The sequence below is a fragment of the Thalassophryne amazonica genome, chromosome 16, assembly GCF_902500255.1.
Source record: "Thalassophryne amazonica chromosome 16, fThaAma1.1, whole genome shotgun sequence".
Lineage (NCBI taxonomy): Eukaryota > Metazoa > Chordata > Actinopteri > Batrachoidiformes > Batrachoididae > Thalassophryne > Thalassophryne amazonica.
This window is the reverse complement of record NC_047118.1, coordinates 35,523,767-35,539,860: the sequence shown is the minus strand read 5'-3', so window position 1 is coordinate 35,539,860 and position 16,094 is coordinate 35,523,767. Positions and strand designations below refer to the sequence as shown.

The window sequence follows — 16,094 nt, the reverse complement described above, 5'->3', positions numbered from 1 at the left end:
TAGGGTGTTTCAAGGATGATGACCTCAATGAAATCAGTACTGCAGTGAAATGTGACAATGCTTCACGGTGGCAACTGGATGGACTATTTTCTTTGTCCTTTTGTTTGGGGGTAGAACAGCAGGTAAGAACTTTCAAAATCTGACATTAAAAACAACAAACGTGGTATTTCCTCTGTTTAAAAAAAAAAAATATCCCACCACTAAAGGTCATTGGCTGTATTCTCAAAATGAAAGTAAAAATGAAATACCTTCTAGTAAAGTTTCAAGTCCTTTCCAGCGCAGGTCTTTCTTTCTCTCTCTCTCTCCTCTCTCTCTCTCTCTCACACACACACACACTTCTCTGGATTGTGTTTTGTTTTAAAGATGGGGGACTTTCCAATCCCCATCTTTAAAAAAGGGAACGGGAGAGTGGGTTCCAATTACAGAGGAATCACATCTCTCAGCCTTCCTGAGAAAGCCTGTACCACTAAAGAGGAGACTTAGACCACTGGACCTCATATTCAGGAGGAGCAATGCACATTCCATCCTGGTCGTGGAGCACTGGACCAGCTCTTTACACTTGCAAGGATATTAGAGGAGTCTTGGGAGTATGACCAACCAGTCTACATGTGTTTTGTGGGCTTGAAAAAGGCGTTTGACCGGGTCCTTCGGGGTATCCTGTGGGGGTTGTTGCAGCAATATGGGGCACCAGATTTGTTGCAATGTGCAATCCAGTCTCTATATGACCAAAGTAGGAGCTGTGTCCACATTCTCTGCATTACATCAGACCCGTTTCCAGTGGGTGTTGGACTCCGCCAGGGCTTCCCCATGGCACCTATCCTGTTCATGGACAAGATTTCAAGGCACAGTCAGGGACCGGAGAGTGTCCATTTTGGTGACCTCAGAGTTTTATCTCTGCCTTTTGCAGATGATGTGGTTCTGTTGGCTTCATCAGGCAGTGACCTCAGATGCGCAGGTTTGACGGTTTGACGCCAAGTTTGAAGCGACTGGAATGAGAAACAGCACCTCCAAATCTGAGACCATGGTCCTCTGTCGGAAAACAGGATTGTTCCCTCTGGGTCGGGGGAGTTACTGCCCCAAGTGGAGGAGTTTAAGTATCTTGGGGTACAAATTAGAATGTAACTTCTGTCCATAATTGCTAAGCCATTACTGGTTAGTTGTTATATTTGTATTATACAATATTGGGTTACAATTCATAGTATGGCAGATTTTAGTAGAATTGGGTCACAGCTAGCTAGCATGAACAGCAAATGAGTCGCATTAGCTAGTGTGTAGCATGATCACATAGTTTCCATAGATTCCATAATTACTAAGCCATTACTGGTTAGTAGTTTTGTTCTGTTGTAATGTAGCCCAATTTGTCCATGCTAGCTTAGCTTATTGTGAATTTTAATCATTAAAAAGTCTTTGTGTTTAATTCTTGTTTATCAGTGTTGCCACAGTTACTTTGAAAAAGTAATCCAATTACTGATTACTGATTACTCCTTGAAAAAGTAACTTAGTTACTTTACTGATTACTCAATTGTAAAAGTAACTAAGTTAGATTACTAGTTACTTTTTTAGTTACTTTTCCCAGCTGCCGACAACAACCCTCTGCCACCTCAACATGACAATGATACCTGTTTTGCCAAAACTTACTTTATAGTCACCCTTTCTTGACTTCAATGAAAATAAATACTTGTTTTATAAAAAGTAAAATAAAGACCTCTTTCTTGACCTCATATTTAACTGTTGACAGCACTGTAACAGTAAAACTTGCAATTTCGAACCTACATTGTTTATAAATGTAACTATTAAATTCATTCTAGCATTTTTCTAACATTTAAATTCTCTCTAAATATTTTACTTGTCGAAATGAATATTATTTTAAGTAGTATTAGTAGTTGTAGTAAAAAAAAGGCTTCAAAACTGGACCTTTAATCTAGGGGTGTTGTGAGGGGGGCACATCCTTGCCCCACGCCCCCATTCCATCTGGATTCGCCCCTACTTTGGCGTTTGAGCACAAAGAATGGATAACATTTATTTATGCAGAAAACGTGACCAGATTTACAGGTAATAAAGTTTTATTGTGTTTTCACATCATGTGGTCCTCAGAAAGAGAGTTTAGGTGCATTTGAGTGGAAAATAGTGTTAGTTGTTGACGCGTCGCAGAGGATCAGCTGTTTTAACGTGCAGATACAGAGCGGCTCAGCTCAGCTCTAAATAAAGGAGGAAAAAAAGTATAAAAATGTCTTTGTAAAGCTCAGTGCAGGTGTGCTGATCACCGCGCTTTAAGAGGTGACGACGAGTCGAGCAGCTGCAAAAAACCGCGGATGAAAAGCTCACAGCTCACTTAAAGTGGGCAGTTCAATCGAACCCCGACCTCCTGCCCATAGACCAAGTTTAACGCTGCTATCGACCCACAATGAAAAATAATAGTAACGCACAGTGACATGAAGAAGTAACTTTAATCTGATTACTGATTTGGAAAGATTAACGCGTTAGATTACTCGTTACTAAAAAAAGTGGTCAGATTAGAGTAACGCGTTACCGGCATCACTGTTGTTTATATATAGCACAGTACTATAGATTGGCATGTCTTTTGACCTGTTATTCTTTCTCAGGTCAAAGTGATGCATTGCACTGCCTCATGGATCCAATAGAGGCGCAACACCCTGTTCAAGGTCTCCTAGAGAGGTTCGAGGCTGGGCCGGGCTGCACAGCCAGAGAGACTGGAAACAAGGAGACTCATGTAATCGCAGTGGGAAGAGTGACAAGCAGCTCCAAAAACAAAGTACAGAGCGCTGACTCACTGAGACACAATTATCTTCATCAATATATGAAGAAAAATACCATTTTAAGGAAGGCATGCTACGTGTCTCCCTTTCTTTTTTCTGTAGGTTGTAGTGTTGCTGAAGCCCTTGACATCATCCTCTTCACAACACAGACTTGTCTATTTGCTGCTCAGTTCCCAAGTCCCACTACAGTGGTGGCTGGAGGCCGAAGATCTCCCCGCAGATCTCTCAGTCCTGGTGCAGGTTATTCAGTGTGCAGATAGAATGTTTTCTTTGTGATGCTGTAGTTTCCTAAATTATCAGACTGGAGATTACAACTTTTCTAAAACAAATGTGTATATTCTCTCTCTTGAGGATCCAGGTAGGAATACAGACAGGGCTACAGGTAGGCACACAGACAGGATCCAAGTAGGAACATAGGCAGAGATGCAGGTAGGAATACAGACAGGGACACGGGTAGGAACACAGACAGGGATATAGGTCAGAATACAGATAGGGCTACAGGTAGGAACACAGACAGGATCCAAATAGGAACATAGGCAGAGATGCAGGTAGGAATACAGACAGGGACACGGGTAGGAACACAGACAGGGATATAGGTCAGAATACAGATAGGGCTACAGGTAGGAACACAGACAGGATCCAAATAGGAACATAGGCAGAGATGCAGGTAGGAACACAGACAGGGACACGGTGTTGTGTGGGCCGCCAGAAGAGGAGGTACTGCTGGCCCACCACCAGTGGGCGCCCTGCCTGAAGTGCGGGCTTCAGGCACGAGAGGGCGCTGCCGCCACGGACACAGCCGGGGGTGACAGCTGTCACTCATTATCTCTTGACAGCTGTCACCCATCTACTCTACATCATCTCACTCCATAAAGACCAGACGTCATCTCCACCTCGTTGCCGAGATATCGTACTTCTTTGGAGGTAATAGACTCAGCCGTTTGTGTTTTGCAATATATCTGTATATTGTGAGTGTTTGCAGGAGTACAGGTTCCTCTTTCTGTGGAAGCTGAGTGAGTGCAGGACGGCACTCTTTTCCCCTGAGCAATCACTGCGGTACTCTACAGAATATTGAGTGAGAGGTGGAGGTGGCATTCCCACCGTTGTACACACACCCACACTTGACTGTCTTTGTTCTTCGCCAGCAGTGTTGCCACAGTTACTTTGAAAAAGTAATCCAATTACTGATTACTGATTACTCCTTGAAAAAGTAACTTAGTTACTTTACTGATTACTCAATTGTAAAAGTAACTAAGTTAGATTACTAGTTACTTTTTTAGTTACTTTTCCCAGCTGCCGACAACAACCCTCTGCTTAAAGTGGGCAGTTCAGTCGAACCCCGACCTCCTGCCCACGGACCAAGTTTAATGCTGCTATCGACCCACAATGAAAAATAAAAGTAACGCACAGTGACATGAAGAAGTAACTTTAATCTGATTACTGATTTGGAAAGATTAACGCGTTAGATTACTCGTTACTAAAAAAAATTGGTCAGATTAGAGTAACGCGTTACTAAGTAACGCATTACCGGCATCACTGTTCGCCAGCAGTACCAGATCCGACAGTCGGGGACGGTGATCACCTGGGAATTCGGGACTTGGCGGCTCCAGTATTAACCAGGTTCGGTGGCGGCGGAAATCGTGTGGTTCCGGCTCTTCTCAGGACAGACGTCTTCTATCCTCGAGCCTGCCCACATGTCACCTTTGTGGATTGACTGTAATCATATTCTGAGATTGTCTGTATGTTCGTTGTGCACCTTCACAACATTAAATTGTTATTTTTTGGCTCGTCTATTGACCGTTCATTTGCGCCCCCTGTTGTGGGTCCGTGTCACTACACTTTCACAACACGGGTAGAAACACAGACAAGGATGCAGGTAGGAACACAGACTGGGACTAGTTGTCAATCTACTACACATGTCACATAGGGACACAGCTAGGCTGGGATGCAGGCAGGAGGCAAGACAATCATCTTGTTTATGCAGGCGGGTGTAGTCAAGGCAGGATCCTCTTGATCAGCTTTGCCTCCCTTTGAGGGAAAATAATATAATTTCAATGACAGTACCATTAAAATCTCTATGTATTCCATGGTCTGTTCATTTGTGACATTTTCTTTTTCACCGTCCTCTGATAGTTGGCCTCTAACTCCAGCATACAGTCTCACACTCTTCGTGTGGAGGTGCAGTCTTTGAATTTTCTGCCATTTCACCCACGTGCGCTGCACCGATGGGCCCTCAAACACCACGGCACCCTGTCTTCTCTGACACACACATCTCATGGCAACCGTGTCTACGTACACGTAGGAGAAGGTAGGAAACCAACAAACCAAATATCAGTGTGTTAATGAGTCATATACCAACAGTTTGTGGATATTTTGGCCATAATATTAAAGTTTGTGTGTGAATTTTATGAAAGTTGATAGAAATACAAAATTTTGACAGTTTTTATTTGTTGAGAAACTGTTTCTTAAACATTTTCTATGTCATCATAGTGAGAAGAAGAAGTACGATAATGAAAATAATAATGAGCTAGCGTGTTGCCTGTGGGGGATCCACAGGCTCTAGATTGGGTAGTGTTTATAAAATAGGTAGCTGACATTTTTCAAGGGTGGCAATAAATTGTGCAAAGTTTCGATAATGAGTTGGAATGGTGTGTGAGTCCAGAATGTTTTTAGAACTTTAGACCTCATCACTTTTTAGAAGAAAAACAGTCCTTTGATTTCTTGTTAATTATGTAATTTTTTAAATGTTAATTTGCTGTCTTAATGTAGTTATAAGTTATTTAGGCTCTTGTTATCATGCACACACTATTATTATTATTATTATTTTATTTGTACTTCTATTTTGTCATTTGATTTTTAAATGCACCACAGTGGGGCTAAATAGTTTCACTTTCTTGTGTCACCCATGTATTTACAATGATATTATGTACTTACATTGAGCTTACTGAATAAAATCAGAGACACGCATGCTCACGGTTTTAGTATAAAGATGATTTACCGCCCCCTGCTGGAATGGCATATTAGTCCAGAATGTAATTAGCAAGGTTAGCTAATATCTGTAGTTTCTTCAAAACTATTAGTCCTATCAATGTTACATTTTTGCAGGGTGCATCCTTGACCCAAAATACATGAGTATACAAACAGCAAATGTCAGCTCACCACAGTTTGCCCGTGATCGAATTTAAACGCATGTATGGAGAGCTTTTTGTCTTTTCTGCATTATGCCGCAAGCAGCTGCTTCTATTTTTAGACACGCACAAACAGAGATGGTGGCGGAAGACATCAAAGGCAATAAACTTCACTCATGGTATCAACAACACGACACTTAACTAAACTGACTAAACCAACTGAACTACAAAAACACAATAAAACAATAACAAGACTGTTAAACTAACATGAACCACAATAACAGCATTTTAAACTCCGAACTCCCATGGTGCATTGCAGCACAGTACTTTACTGGTTAGCTAAAATTGCTAATTTCTCCAAAAATATTTGTCCGATCAACTTTCTGTTTTTACATTGTTCATCCATGACCCAAAATTCATAAGCATACCAAAGGACAAATGTCAGCTCTCCCCAGTTTCTCCGTGATCAAAGCCAACACATGCACACATGCACCCACGCACACAGAGGCCACTTGGCTATTATAATATAGAAGGGAAAAGTGAATAAACAGCTTTGCTTTTGTTACAAATAATTGTAGTTTGCATCAGTATGATGTGGGTTAAAGTTCAGGTCAGAGTGTTACCATGCAATTCTCTGTTCGCTTTTGTCTTTGCACTTTTTTCACTAACAAAGACAGAACTGGGATATTTTTCGGAACTCTTACTTTGTTTGCATATCACAGATCCAACACTGCCTACTGTGTGTTTGCTGCAGTCCATGTTGTTCTCTCGCAACTACATGACCTCTGACCTGCAGCCACAGACAGTACAGGGCTGCAGCCATGCCACAGCAGGAGGGAAAAGCCCTGAGGTCCATGTGATTAAGCTCCATTCAGCAGGAGCAGCCTTCTGCGGGTGAGAGACTTAATTTTTTACTGTTCACCCACATATTTCACATATGTAATTATTATATAGACTGACAAAAGAACCAACTTAAAAAGTTGGTTCAATTAGTAACACCTGAATGAATTAAGTTGTTTGAACTTCATTTAATAAGTTAGATCAAGTCCAACTTACAAACTTAAGTTCAAACAACTTAATTCATTTAGATGTTACCAATTGAAACAATTAGTTTAGGTTGGTTCAGCTATTCTGTTTTTTTAGTGTATTTAAAAGAAATTAATAATAACTCCACAATCAAAATACTGGAAATCTGCAAACAGCAGTTTAAATGCAGATATGAGGTCATGCAAAGCTCAAAGCGGTTCTGTATCTGCAATTTTTCAGGTCGCTGCAAGTAGAGGTAATTGTTTCTCTACTGCCCCCGGTGGCCAACAGGAAGACACAAAAGGTTGTGTTGATTCTCAGCAGCTCGGTGCCAGTCAACTGGGCAGTTGTTGCTCACGGTGTCCAGGGGCACATTTCTGTTCATGTAAGGTTCATGCTATAAATGCTTTTCCAGAATATCTCATAAACATTGGAGAGTTGTTACTTTAACCCTCTGGGGCCGACACCGTTGTATACGATGACTAAGACCAAGCTTTACTAAATTATAAATAACTTTTGAATGATATGAGATAGAAACTTACTCTTTTTTTGCTGAAAAGTTAACTCTGCGGACTTCCGAGCCAGCCGTTGGCCATCTTTGTACTCCTCATAGAAGCTGTGTGATGACGTGCGCTATGTGAGTGTCCAATCGGAATTGGTTCACCATCACATGGTTTTCCAAAATCCAATCGTAGGGCAGATTTACCTCATGTGAAAAGCCAAAGATTGTTTTCAGCAGTGATATGTTACTAGTTGGCCCGTTCGAATAGCCCCCTGGGTGCTCCAAATGAGTACATACTATTAGTACATACTCAGTGTGCCCTGCGCCATTACGCACAGTGATCAGTGAAAGCAGGAGCAGACAGAGAGCCGCTGATGACAATCTCACGTGCTCAAACAAAGAGTGTGTATCTATCAGGATTGCTCCACTAGTTTGCATGTGAATGTTACTGGATAACTCGGTTGCTTTCTCTGCGTAAAGCACTGTTTACCATATCAATGGAGAACAAAACGCAGAGACCATTTTGTATATATTGTTCAAAATGTGCATTTGTGTTTATTGTTTGAACCCTTTTGTTGTACAGTCTTTCACACAAGACCTCACATTACCTTTATAAAATGTCAAAATAGCTGTTTATTATAGTTTGCTGTGTGTTTTGAATAAATGTGTGTGGAAAATTATTTTTCGCTTTATTTTTTCCTTGCCTGTTTTTGATTGTAAACCTTTATTAAGTTTATAAAACACAACAAAACATATATATTCTGAAAAGACAGGTTGTCCTGAAAAAAAAAGAAACAAAACTTGATTGTGGGATGCAGGGAGAGCTGTTAACAGCAATAATAAAACATTTATGCCAGGTGAGTGAACTGTTCAAAAAATGCCCTCGGACCACAGAGGGTTAAAAACAATTCGTGAATGCTGAAGCCAGTACACAGAATGTTAAAATGTGTGTGTGTGGGGGGGGGTTCAGATTGAGTGCATATTTTAGATTCACAAAGGTGTTTATGTATGTGTGGATTATGATTATACAGTGGGTTGTTTTTTGTTTTTTTTTTACACAGTGTATTTCCTCTTTTGGCACTAGATATTACTTCTGAAAAATCATATCCAGATCATGATGTAACATTAGCTTGAGACACATGAGTGTTTAGGAGGGTGACATACATGATATTCACAATCAGACATCTCAATTCCTCTTCATTCTAATTTCATGTGTGATATGGCAGAGGCGATTTTAGACTTCCAGTTTTAGGGGTGCTTAGCACATTTTTAAAATTTTTTAAAATGTAGATGTCCAGAAATACAATTTCCCATGATTTCAGAGTGAAAACATTGCTTGTAAAAGCTGCATTCAAAAAACGCATATTAGCAATGGATAATGGCCCATACATAAAATTCCTGCATTCTGGTGCAGTTTATATAACAAATAATTTAATCTCCTAATGTGGTGAGGGCAAATAGTAATTGCAACGTAGGAGCAGTTCTGAAATATTCAGAGGCTGAGTAAAGTATATTATCCTTGTTTTTATATTAGTCTTATGAGCCTATAGTTATTGAAGATTTTGTATTTCATCTTAACAGATTATTATGTCATATTACTTAGTACAGAACACTCACCCTGGTTTCGCTTTTCAATTACATTTAAACAGTTTTAGGCATTACTTAGACTGTGTTTTAGTTTTGGCTATTCATTTATTTATTCTACAAACTGATTGATGTCTTGGTTTTTCTGGCAGCACATCCACATCGTAAGTCATAAAAATACAGTAGTTGCAGTTGTTCTGATCAGTGAGGTTTAGTGCCGTGTGCAGGAGGACCTGGTTTAGCACAGCTACAGCAGCACTCCACTATAAGGCTGGATGGAGAACACAGATGGTACACTGCACATAAATGGGTTCAGGATAAGAAATATATGAATATGAATTATTTATTGAATTAACAGCAAAGCATAGAAAGGACAGACAAGATCTAACGAAGTCCTTAAAAGTAATAAAAATAAAAATATGTGACTTAAAAGTCAGAATTCATACCAAAACACCAGTAACACAAGTAAGACACCTCCGCAGTCTGATACACATATTCAATTTACCCTGAGCTTCACTTTCCATCCTTTGCTATTCTCAATGTCCATATCTACTATCACATAAGGTCTATAGAGTGCACAAACCTCACCTGAAGCTTTTTTTGCTTTTGAAAAAATGCTGATATCCATCACTGCACTGCAGGTTTGGTTTGCCACTTACTGCCAACAAATAAAAATACAAAATGAGTTTTATAATTAATGCCTTTTTAGCAGGAATTTAAATTATTCACTTATCATGCTGTGCATGAAACGTTGAGGTAAAGTTTACTGTCTTAATTCTGAAATGCTTAGTTAAGGACCTTAACTAAGCATTTAAGGTCAGATCTGTGTACATGGTATTTGATGTAGGAGAGTGATTTGTTCATGGAAGCTACACAGATTGAAGGGCGAGCACCATTTAGTAGCTGACAAGAGGATTTAGTTGAGAAAAAAAAAAAAGACAACACTGAATCAATCTTACATTTGACCACGCACAGCGCGCACTAATTTGTATAGAGCATTATACTGTGTTTTGCGATAGGTAGCTAGGTGAGTAAAATAAGCACTTTTCAGAAAGTTGCACTTGCTCTTCACATTCAGAGACATAAACTGTCAATAAATACCTCGCAAATGATCAAATTACTGTGTTCTTGTAATACATATTTTGGCATAATGCTTGAAATAGGTTGTTTAAAAAAATAGTAGTATAGAAGCATATATTTTTATTTTTAGGGGTGCTTAAAATATATTTAGGGGTGCTTGAGCACCCCTAACAATAGGCTAACTCCACCCCCATGATATGGTAATATACTTTGATATACTCACTAAAAGGTCACTTAGAGAGCACATGCCCTCACTGAGTCCAACGCATCTGTTTACATTTCTCTTTTTCTTTCATCTCTTTCTTGTGTCATTGTGAGAAGGATATTCTGTTGATCTCTTCTCTAACGTCCTCATGTCTGATTTGTGAACCTTTGATCCTAGTTACCTTTGATCATGATATTTGATCCTGATCTTTGATCCCTTTGATTCTAATTAGTAATCCAGGATCACCTTAATTTGGACCATAGATCAATGATCAGTCACATATCAAGGATCAAAGGCAAGATCTATACCTTGATCCCAATCTACACCACGATTTAATCCATTCTTTTTTATTCAAGGCCTACGCCACCAAATTTCACTCAAATCTATTCATTTCCCTTTTGAGACATCCTGCTGACTGACAACAACAAAAACATATTCTCCTTGGCAGCGGTAATTACAGCTTGTAAAGCCTAGGTAGGATATTTGGTGAGTTCAAGTGGCTCTTATGTACTTTTCACTCTGTAGTCCTCCAACAGCGTGTCCTCACCTTCTCCATCTGAGCCTCACCTGACCCTGTCCAGCACACTTAACTCCGACCTGTCCTCCATACCTGACCTTCTCGTTTGGGCCCGTGAGAGCGGTTACACTGAGGTGACCTCGTACACGGAGGCTGATCTGGCTAATCGCTTTGTTGTCCAGCTAACCGGGGCCGGCACAGGTCAGAACCCCTGCATGTCTCTTGTTTTCAACATAGTGTGAGCGCACGGATTAGTTTCATTTTATGCTTACAGCTAATTAATTGGTATATGACACTGGAGGATATTTATTGCATTAACATTTCTCTCAGTTGCATAAAGACAAGTAGAGGTTTTTGTAAATTGTACAGCTCCTCTCTGTGTGCACCACAGACGTGCTCACGGTGATGAGTCCTCTGGCCGTGAGGCCTCCTGGTGCTGAGGAGCTCAGGTTGAGGCAGTGGCTGAATATTGGAGAAGGTGGAGGAGGTCCACAGAGTTTCACAGTGCAGTGTAACGATGGACGCCTGAATGTGACATTGGACCAACATATCCTGCAGGTTGTCATACCTCAGTAGTCGATGTACTGGTGTACGCTATGTGGTAAAGTTAGAAAGGCACTTAATAACTATCATGTTGCACCCATGAAGTACATAAACTACTGTGAAAGTGACAAAAGCACCGCACTTTTTGTGAATAGTTCATGCTTATGAATAAAACAAAGAAAGACATTTGTAGTGTTGCCAGATTAGTTAAAAGCACTCAAGATGTATAAATTCTTTACAGAAATAAAATATATTGTATTCTGCTTAACAATTTCAGAGTGGCAGGTTTTGCTGTCTGACTTTCTTTGACGTGACACTGTTTTCCCACCCCGATTTTTTAAATTTGCTACATAGAACCAGAGTGCAGTCAGAGAGCACATATCTGTTACGTTTTAGTTGAAAACTGAACCCAGTATACAGACAGTGACCAAACGAGGGGTGTGTAACAATCCAGAAGATTTAATGTATGAAGCTCGAGCAAATGGTTCCAACAGTGCAGAAGGTGACAAGTGTCCAAAAATATCCAAATCAGGTGATGACAAAAACCGAGGGATAACAGGGAGAACAACCAATAACAAAACCAGAAGGAGCAGTACGACGGCTGGGTAATGACAGAGATCAAGGTACTTACACAGAGTGCGGGGAGCAGACAAAGACCATGAACCAACAAAGGACAAATGAACAGGAGTGAGCTTAAATACAAACATTACTAATGATAACAGGTGTGTGAAATGAGAACAGGAAACGTGGAAATAAACAGAGCACAAGGTGACAAAACTAAACAGACAAAGCCGGTGTCGCCGACCGAACGGTCTCCCTAAAAATCAGTCCCCCCGATGACACGGTTCATGGATTAACACCTCGTTTCTGCTTCTAACTGCACTCCAGTCATCATCTATCTCAGCCACAGACATCTGAAGCTTTTGTACAACAATCATTTCCACATAACTTCAGCGTTATTTCATCATAAAAGGCAGCGGAAGCAATCAGAGCGCCACGGCTAAATGAGCTGCTAACTGCGTTCACTGCACGTCGGACATTTCATAGTGTCACAGAATTTTTCCAAGTTTCTGCTTAAAACGGCCTTGTTTATGCTTAAAACTGACTTTAGAATGATTTAAGAGGTTTTACCTTTATCATCTGATGGTTAATAATCCCATTAATCCATTTGATTGCTTTGGGTGAAGAGACGCCGTCTCAGATGTGTTGCTGTGGTCTGAAATGACGCATGCGCAGATGCAAAAGGTGGACCAATATTTAGGGGCGGACAGTTCGGTTTGCGACACCGGTAGTAAATAACACAACATACATCACAGGTGAATGGAAAATAAATCATCACAATAACCAAAGTCAAAGAGAAATAATAATAATACGGAAATCAACATCAAACTCAGAGGTGAACGAAGTGCAGCAGTGTAGAAACCAATATGAAAAACTAAGAATGACATAGCAACGCAATTGCAACAAAAACGACAATCACAACTAAACCATGACAAACCCCTAAAACCAGAACTACAACAGAAAATGACATGGGACTCAGGATAAACAAGTGAAAGTGCAAGTGAAAAGAAACAGGGGCACAAACGAGGGATTAAACACACAAACAGAAACAAATAATCGACACAGGCAAGGGACTTTGCACATCACATACACAAGACACAGAGAAGACACAAAAGAGGGATGGAGATGGATGGCACACACACAACCGACGAGGGAGGACACACACACACACAGGTGGAACAAGATGACAACAGAGCATAACGTATAACCATACAGGACAGAAAACCATAACAAAATGGACAGATGTGCGCACACGCCACAATATCTTTACTAAAGCCCAGGTCTGTCCTTAAAGGGGCCATAATCTGCACACTCTATTCTAATCTGTTACAGCAAAATATATTTTTGCTCTAATGGCAAACAATCCCGAGTGTACATGTAGATATTCTCCTGCTGTAACATAAATTTGAGTTTGAAACAGCTTGTTTTCGACCTCTGTTACGTACTTGTATGTAACAAATGTCCCATGGACGTCTGCAGTATCCGGGACATTTTTAACAACAGACCTTAATATGCTTTTTGACTATAGCTGGTGAACTGTGTTACCTTGCAGGAAAGGTGTCCTCTTTTTTTATAACTTTGTTGGTGTCAGAGCGGTATTTGTCCAAATCACAAAGAAAATATAATATCCAACTGATTGCAGAGCCTCACCGCACACAACTTCTCTTTTTGTATTTAATTTTTTAATCTTCAATCACATGACATCACTGACATCACACGTCTGATACATTTGTTAGCCCTGATAAAGCCATGATACGTTCATTAATGTATCTTAGGTAATGACCTCTGATTTATCCTTGACCTTCAACGTATGACCTTGACATGACTTGTGTTGTGAGAAAACTGTCCACTGAGTTTATCCACCCAGTTCTATAAAACTGTCTGTGTTTTGAAGGTATCACACACGCTTAATAGTAGCATCTTTCTGCTTCGCGGTGAAGATAATAAACAGGAGACAATCCAAAAATATGATTTCAAATTCATTCATATCCACCTCAAAATGTAATCAACTCTTACTTGACCCAACACCACACCAAGTCTTATTTAAATTCAATTTGATCTTTTAGACATATCCTACAGACAAACAAGCAAACCAGCCAGACTAAAGCTGTTATTTATTACTTTGTTTTTAAAAAATGAGTGAAGTGACACCCAGTAATGCAGATTTTTTTAAATTTATTTTGTTTACATTGGACGCTGTGGTCTGTTTCAGAACCTGTCTGTCCCGGTGTCTGCCGTGACTCTTCAGGACCCAGCGTGCCAGGCTCAGTCCAACGGGACTCATTTCCTGTTGGTGTTTCCTGTTATTTCCTGTGAGACGGAGGCTGTGCTCCTCGACCAGCCCAGAGGGGTGCAGTACAAAAACACGGTGAGGTGTGACATTCACAAAGAAAAGGGTCAGGATGACAGCAAATTATATTATATGTAATTCACAAAATGTAAAAAGGGAAATACACTGTAAAAAAAAAAAAAAAAGAAAAGAAAAGCTTTTGTTTTAACTAAACAAAAAGTTAGTATTTGACCTGCCCTAAAATTGTTGACTGAAAAAGGCGACTGAGCTTCAGAAGACAAATTTAGGTAAGTTTTAGAATCAGGGTCGAGTATTTTTTTGTGCCATGAAGCACTTTTTTGGAAATACGTGTCACTCAGCAAAAATCCATAGAGCAACCATTCATGACTACGACAGACATAACTACTGTGTTAGTTGACTCATTTGAAAAGTTAAATCAACTTGTCTTCCCAAATTCAGTCAACTTAAAATTTTAAGACATCCTGAACACTAAACAAACAAAGTCATTTTTTAGAGTGTATATAAATTACATCATCTATCTTCTTGACTTTATTATTCTTATTACATCCACCAAGGATGTAATAAAATCACCTGCGTTTGTCTGTCTGTCTGTCTGTCTGTTAGCAGGATTTTGTCAAAAACTACTGCACGGATTTTGATGACATTTTCACGACAGATAGATACTAGGCCAAGGAAGAACTGGATCTGGATTCTGGATCAAGTTTTACTTTATATATGTTTTGAAGTATTACGTCAAAACTACTTCACAGATTCTCACCAAATTTTCACCACAGATAGACATTATGGCATGAAAGACTCCACTGGATTTTGGGGGTGAACTGGATTCCAGATCTAGATTCTGGATCAAGACTCCACTCTATATACACTTTGAAAAATTACGTCAAAACTACTTCACGGATTCTCACCAAATTTGCACCACAGATAGATAATAGGGCATGGAAGGCTCCATTAAATTTTGGTAGGTGATCCGGCTCCAGATTGGTGGATGTCAGAAATCTCTGATGCGATTATTATTATTGTTGTTGTTGTTATTATTATTATTATTATTATACAAATATGGCTTGGGAGATGGATTGGTACTTTGGTACTTTAGTCTTTTGAGCTATTACATTTTAAATCAATTTCAAAATCAATTTTACTTTTGTAAAATACCAGCCAATTTACAAATTTATCACAGAAATTGTGTTTTTCATTCAGTTCTGTGAAAAATGTGTGAAATGTCTGCATATTGTATACAAAAATGATGTTGTGGATAATTTTGATCCAGAGATATCTATTTCTGTAGTTTATAAGACATAATAAAAACAATGCAAATGCACAATCTGTGGTAAACACAGGCAGCTTGGCTGACCTTTAGGAAAATAAAATAACACATTGGCTGAGGGAAATTAGAAATCCTTTTATTAATTTTTTTCCTGACTACGTGGATTTAAACTGTGTGGGTCAGTGTGAACTGTAGCATAACAGAGTTTGTTTCCATGCAACAAAACAGCAGGGTTAAATTCCTACTAAGCAGAGGCAAGAACATTTGAAGTGGTGCAGTATACTGTGGCAGCAGAACCGCTACATAACAAACAGTGAAGCAGATCAGGTGTCCTTGTGTTTAAACAAAGGAACAGTTCAGTGTAAATGCGCCCCAGTGACTAAAGCTCACAAAAAAGAATAAAATGGGTCACTTAAAAATAGAAAATAAATCTAATCTACAAGGTCTGTCAATAAAGTAACAGTCTTTTTTATTTTTTCAAAAACTATATGGATTTCATTCATATGTTTTTACGTCAGACATGCTTGAACCCTTGTGCGCATGCGTGAGTTTTTCCACGCCTGTCGGTGACGTCATTCGCCTGTGAGCACGCCTTG

At 39.6% G+C, this 16,094-nt stretch overlaps 1 protein-coding gene across 3 annotated transcripts in view; it reads left to right on the top strand.

Annotated features, from left to right (window-relative positions):
- Positions 1 to 16,094, top strand: part of engl (endoglin, like) — a 36,779-nt gene continuing 20,685 nt past the window's right edge. For all 3 annotated transcript variants that reach the window (XM_034190796.1, XM_034190793.1, XM_034190794.1), the window contains exons 1-9: positions 1 to 122; positions 2,604 to 2,773; positions 2,880 to 3,017; positions 4,911 to 5,085; positions 6,628 to 6,799; positions 7,172 to 7,316; positions 10,828 to 11,020; positions 11,211 to 11,377; positions 14,136 to 14,291. In XM_034190796.1, the coding sequence (XP_034046687.1) occupies positions 2,630 to 2,773; positions 2,880 to 3,017; positions 4,911 to 5,085; positions 6,628 to 6,799; positions 7,172 to 7,316; positions 10,828 to 11,020; positions 11,211 to 11,377; positions 14,136 to 14,291 (1,290 nt within the window). In that variant the 5' untranslated portion in view covers positions 1 to 122; positions 2,604 to 2,629. The remainder of the gene's footprint in view (positions 123 to 2,603; positions 2,774 to 2,879; positions 3,018 to 4,910; positions 5,086 to 6,627; positions 6,800 to 7,171; positions 7,317 to 10,827; positions 11,021 to 11,210; positions 11,378 to 14,135; positions 14,292 to 16,094) is intronic.